General features: G+C 39.6%; 1 protein-coding gene across 1 annotated transcript; it reads right to left on the bottom strand.

Moving 5' to 3' along the window:
* Positions 1 to 358: 358 nt before the first annotated feature.
* On the bottom strand, positions 359 to 5,878 carry Utp23 (UTP23 small subunit processome component). The gene is made up of 3 exons (XM_076836122.2): positions 5,613 to 5,878; positions 1,477 to 1,651; positions 359 to 846 (listed from the first exon to the last, which is right to left on the bottom strand). Exons 1-3 carry the CDS (start codon positions 5,798 to 5,800, stop codon positions 463 to 465), a joined length of 747 nt encoding a protein of 248 aa, XP_076692237.1. The 5' UTR covers positions 5,801 to 5,878; the 3' UTR covers positions 359 to 462.
* Positions 5,879 to 6,183: the final 305 nt, after the last annotated feature.

Below are 6,183 nucleotides of genomic sequence, written 5' to 3'. Positions count from 1 at the left end.
CTGTATATCTGAGGAACTGCCTCTTTTTTTGTCATAAGCCTTTTAGAACTGTTTGATTTTTTTAAAAACATTTATTTTTTAGAAGTAGTTGGACATAATAACTTTATTTTTATGTGGTGCTGAGGATCAAATCCAGGGCCTCAGACGTGCTAGACGAGCGCTCTACCACTGAACCACAATCCCAGCCCCAAACTGTTTGATTTTAAAACCTATTTGCATATAACATTTGGGAGAGATAGGAAACAATAATTTTACAATGAAAAATCTCTATCAAAACCACTGAAAAAAGTGCACTCTATCACAACTAAACCTAACTACTCAATTTTATAAGTTATTTTAGGAAAAAGCATATGGGTCATTATTCATTTATAAAAATAAGTTTAATCTTTAATCATAAATATAGTCTTTAAAGTAAATTAATTTTTCACACGTGAATGTCTTTAAAAGTATCCAAAGAATTCATTATCCTTCTGCATTCTGCTTCTCAGAAAGTACTTTGGAGGTAGATCTGTTCCGAATTCTTATTCTTTTTCTTTTCTTTTTAGAAGCAGGCGATTTTGTGTCCTCTGTTTTTTTCTTTTTCTTCAAACAACTAAGAGGATTGGGGCCACTTATTTTCTTGCGCTTTTTTTTTCTTCTCTGTTCAGGATTTTTCACTAACCCCTGTTCCTGTTTGAGTTGCTTGATACTTTCTTTCTCATGCACTGAGACAAGCTGACCTGACTCTACAGCTTTAACAAAGGCGATTGTTTTGGGAGAAGGTTTGTCCAAGACTATAGTGTTCTGAATGATAAACATCAGAGGAATCCCAGGCTTTTTCTTTACTTTCACAGATAAATTCTGATCCTATTAAAAAGAAAAATAGAATTATTTAGTTCAAATATGTCAATTAAGGTAACTTATATAGGCTCCTAAGAACTTAATAGGGGTGCACCAAAAATAAAACACAAATTATATTTTTTAAATCAGTGTGTCTCACTAAGGGTATATTTTATAATAAAGGAAGGAAAACACAAACTGAGATCAAGCAGTGTAAGTAGCAGAAGTATGAACTGGATTTGTCAATAGTCAAGGGTGAAGGAAGGAAGGAAGAAAAGTGCTAAGAGAAACAGAAATTAAGACTTGGATTCTAGATTCAGCTTTGCCTCTATGTAAGTTTATAATTCTGGAAGAAAATATTTAAGCAAATCAGTGTGCATATGAACTTCTTGACCATCTTCCCTTGAAGAACCCTAAAACAAATCACACATTTCTATATCAATAATTCCTCATTCTCAAAAAAGAAACTTCAGTGACAAGAGCAAATTCAATATACTGCAGGTTCTCGCATAGTCTCAAATGACAATTCCTTTTATTGACTGAAAATGAAGATCTATATTTTTTAAATCACTTTCAGCAAATTTTTTCTGATTACAAAAAGCTCCATATACTTAAAAATACAGAAATAGTTAAAATTGATTTGTGGTTCAAAAATACCTGTGTTGCCACAAAAAAATGATGAGGATTTCCCTCTTCAACCATGGAAAGCAGACATTCTGATCCACTCACTGCATTCTTGAAATGGGGACAATTTCGAACTTGGCATTTCTGTGCAATCAGTTTTGCCCCATATAAATCCTTTCCCAATGTTTCTAATTCCTTTAACACACATCTGAAAAAAGACAAGAAAAAAAATGCTATTAGTAGCCCACAATTATAACAAAGATATTTCTTTTTTAAAAAAGGAAGTATAAAACACAATACTGAAGTTTTTTTTTTAAATGTAAAACTATACCATTATGATTTGAAATTGTCATAAGGTAGCTATTTTAATCTTAAAAGACTTCGAAAATGCATGGGCCAAGCAGAAAGAATATAATTGCTAAAATTTACTTAGTACTTATTATGTGCCTGACAGCATGCACATTGCTTTTTTTTCCTTTTTTGCAGTGCTGAAAATCAAATTTAGGGCCTTGTCCATGCTAGGCAAGCACTGTACCTCTGAACTATATCTTCAGCCCATTCAAATTGTTCTTCACATAAATTCTTGCTTTATCTCAAAATAACTTATGAAGTTACTTTAAAATTATTATTATTTTAGAGAATAAATAATAAATAAATAAATAGATAATAAATAAATAAATCTCCCATTCTGAGAGATTTCAATTAACACACTCCAATTCAAGCAACTGTAGAAAAGCCAAGACATAAATCCAACAGTTTGACAACAGATCCCTTGCTCGCTGCCAGTGGACAGGCTTCTACTTCAAGTGCAAATGTGTATACTCTCAAAATTTGTATATTTTCAACTCAGAAAAGTAAAAATTCTCAAGTCATGAGGATGTTTAAAATCATAACCTCTTTTCAGTCTGCATTTTCATATTAATATAAGTCAATGTTTCTCAAAGTCTCATGTGTAAACTACCCAAATTGGAATAACACAGTGATATTAATTTTTTAAAAATTTCTAGCTCCTCTCTCATCCCCTAGTCTGCATCTCTTATAGAAGAACCAAGTACAGTCATCCTTCATTTCTTTGTGGGATTGGTTCTAGGATCCCCACTGATACCAAAAACTGGGAATACTCATCTCTTCTATAAAATGGCACAGTCTTTGCATATAATCTAAACACATCTTCCTGTATACCTTAAACCATTTCTAGAGACTTCTAACACCTAACATAAGGTAAATGCTATATAGGGTTGTTATAGTACGTTGTTTAGGGAATAATATTAAAAAAAAAGTCTCTACACATTTGTTACAGATGCAATTTTTCCATCAAAATGTTTTCTAAGGTTCCTTGAATCTACAGATGGCGCACTCATAGTTATGGAGACCCACTTGTATTAACATTTTAATAAGAAAGGCTACTCAGGCACTTCTTCCCACTAACAAAAAAGAGAGAGAGAGAGAGAGAGAGAGAGAGAGAGAGAACACCAATGAGCCAGAGATTTCCTCAACCTTACCCAGTCCTTGCCAGACTTTTCCTTGCTTCATCTCCTCTATCATCTCATTAGTTTCATTTTGTTTTTTAAGAAAGATGATTTAATTTTTTTCCAGTAATCAGTTTTGACCTGTTTCAGGAATTGCAGACTTACTGAATACTTCCTGGTTGTCCTTCTATCAGCTCTTTAAATCCAGCATGTCTAAAATCAAACTACTTTCCTAACTGCAAATTTCCCCTCTAAGATTTGGTATCCTTTTGGAATCATTATTTTTTCAGACATCTTAGGTAGAAATCTGAAATCATAACTGACCTTTCTTCCTCATTCCTACCCATATCCCATCAGTGGCTGGTTAGTTCTACCTATTTCAGCAGTCTCCTCACAAAAATTTTGGGTGAAGCCTTTTATCTCCCAGGTTTAAGCTTGCACTATTTCTTTTTTCCTTTTCCTTTTCTTACCACCCCCCCCTTTTTTTTTTGGAGACAGGGTGTTGCTAAGTTGCTGAGGCTGACCTCAAACTTGCTATCCTCCTTCCTTAGCCTCAATGCTGCTGGGATTGCAGGTGTGCAGGTGGACTGCTTGTCTAGCAAGTGCATGCCCCAGTATCTCAAAAACATGTCAAAAATAAAAAATGGGAAGGATAAATTGTTATAATTTTGAAAATCTTAAAGAGTTGTAGAATGAAAGCAATTTATATATCTTTTTTGAATCCTGTGGGAGACCAACCTTACACATGACTGGGTCACACTCCCTGGCTGGGTGCTGAGGCGCTCAGTCACAGAAACGAGGCAGAGCTTTCCCCAACCTTCTTTGGTTCGAGGGTCGGATTATGGGTGTGTCTTGCTACAGCCCCATGGGTGAAGCTATGCTCACCTGTTCCTCTGTAATATAATTCCTTGCCCTGTTTAGGATAGAATCTTCCATGGAAGTGCCTTGTGTGTCCCCCCTTCTCTTACTGTGTCCTTGGGTGTGGCCTACCCAGGTGTCAGTCAACCTGCTGACAGTGGACATCATGAAGATAGACTCAGCCTCCTGAAACCTGACCCCTTGCCTCATTTGAATAGCTTCTCCTCAATAAAAGGTGTCAGTGCGTGCTCCGGCTCTCTCTCTTTCTGTGGACTCTTAAGGTCAGAGGAGCTGTCACAGCGACCCCAAAGAAAAAGGTATTTGTGTCTCTTGTGTGGTTATTTCGTGCAGCCCAGTTAGCCCAGTTTTAGCTGGAGTGACCCCTGAGCCTTTTAGTCGGGAGAACAGAAACCCAGCAGGATCCTAGGGGTTTTTTTTGAAATGAGGATTGAACCTACAGGCATTTAACCAGTAAATCACATCCCCAGCACTCCCGCCTTTTTAAAAATACTTTATTTATAGACAGAGTCTCCCTGAGTTACTTAAGGCCTTGCTAAATTGCTGAGGTTGGCTTTGAACTTGCAATCCTCCTCTCAGCCTCCTGAGCTGCTGGGATTTTTTTTCAGGCATGCACTACCATGCCCCGCTGGATCCTGATTTTAAAAAGACTTCTTTATCTCTTCATGATACAAGCCCAATAATAATAGTTAATAAATAAAATAACCCATCAATAAAGGGGGAGTGGAGAGTCAACAAGATTGGCCATGTTGATGACTGCAAAAGATAGGTGATAGTTTCATTACATTATTCTACTTTTGTGTTGTTGAAAATTTCCAGAAATTAAATTCTTGAAAAAAGAAATGCTGTAGACTACATATGTTCATGCAGAACTTCTCAACCTTTTTAATTTCATGGTACTATGCTATAAAAATGGTAATATTTCTAGCTGGGCATGGTGGTGCATGTCTATAATGTAGCAACTCAGGCGGCTAAGGGAGAAGGCTCTCAAATCCAAAGCCAGACTGAGCAACTCAGTGAGATCCTGTCTCAAAAAGGGCTGAGGATGTGGCTCAGTGGTTAAGCGCTTCTGGGTTCAATCCCCGGTATCCAAAACAATTTTTTAAATGGTAATATTTCTGTGGTACACAAGACTAACTGAACAAAATGCTCATAGCCTGAAGCAATGAATTCAAAGGCCCAGGCTATTGAAGACATTATCTGGCAGCACTGAAAACTAAGGGCATGAAAAATTTGAGGGTATCTGCAACCCAGTTCCGGCGCTGCTTGAGAAATTCCACCTATGCAAACCTGTCCATCAAATAGTGTGATGTAAATAAAGCAGACAAAAAAATACAGTGTACACAGTAAAAGCTGTGTTTGTGTGTGCACATGTGTAAAGAACTAGATGGACGATACACGTTAACCAGCTATGCAAATACCAGCAACCATTTAAAGGAGTTTTTTTGTGTGTGTGCTGAAAAATGCTCTACATGACATTAAGACAATCTTATAAGTATTTATAATCTCTATTTTTGCATCTGAGCAATGTGAAATTGAGAGGCTAAGTAACGCGGCCGAAATCACAGAGCTGGTAAGAGTGGGGCCGAGATTCGATGCCAGGTCTCCCTGACTGCCAAACACTAGTTCTTATTCGCCAGGCTAGCCACACCTGATATTCGCAGGGTGCTGCACAACTGCCTACTATGAAGACTTTTAGACCAACTGCCAGGGGGCCTCCACTTATCATCAACTCCTCGTGGGCGGGGCGTTTTATATTTCGAGGGTTCGCAACGCAGGCCTCTAGCACATCCCCCAATCCCTGCGCCTCCTGGCCGGGCCCACCTGGTGGTGCACAGCTGCGTCTCCCCCATAAGGTAGCGGGGCAGCTGCTCCCGCAGCTGGATGCGGCCCCGCAGCGCTGCCTGACAGAAGGTGCCGTCCAGCAGGATCTGGTACGGCTCGCGGACTCCGAAATTGTTGCGGAAGAAGCCAAGATGCTTCTTGGCGTGTTTCTGCCTGGTAATCTTCATGGCTGGCTTACTCCGACCGAGGCCACCAGGCCGAACACCGCAGCACGAGCCTTAAGCACGCCTGGGTCCCGCAGTGCCGGCTCCTCCCGGAAATGAAGCACCTATGGCCCCGGAAGCAATCGCCTGGGTTTTCCCCGACCGGCCTCCTGGCTTACGTCACTCACAGACTATCGGACGCTTGGAGCGTCGTGCCCGCGCTTTAAGGGGCGGGCTCTCGGGGGCGGGGCCCGGGCCGGCGCGGGAAAACCGTTGGAGCGCGCGGTTCCTGGCCGGGGCGCCCCTTGACTTCGGCCTGATAGTGATCTCACTTCGTTTAATTCATTATTTTGCACGTAGCAAGCCTCCAAAGACTGGCAGTATAAAAATAGTTAAGTGATAGTGTT

The sequence above is a fragment of the Callospermophilus lateralis genome, chromosome 16 (genome assembly GCF_048772815.1).
Source record: "Callospermophilus lateralis isolate mCalLat2 chromosome 16, mCalLat2.hap1, whole genome shotgun sequence".
NCBI classification, from domain to species: Eukaryota; Metazoa; Chordata; class Mammalia; order Rodentia; family Sciuridae; genus Callospermophilus; species Callospermophilus lateralis.
Note: the sequence above shows the minus strand (reverse complement) of the source record. Positions and strands in the feature narration are given on the sequence as shown.

Bases quoted from the DNA above. Each gene is read 5' to 3' on its own strand.
- Utp23 (XM_076836122.2), bottom strand. From the start codon at position 5,800: ATGAAGATTACCAGGCAGAAACACGCCAAGAAGCATCTTGGCTTCTTC. The intron at 1,652-5,612 runs GTGGGCCCGGCC...GTCTTTTTTCAG, and splicing joins ACGCAGCTGTGCACCACCAG to ATGTGTGTTAAAGGAATTAG. The intron at 847-1,476 runs GTATTTTTGAAC...TCTTTTTAATAG, and splicing joins ATTTTTTTGTGGCAACACAG to GATCAGAATTTATCTGTGAA.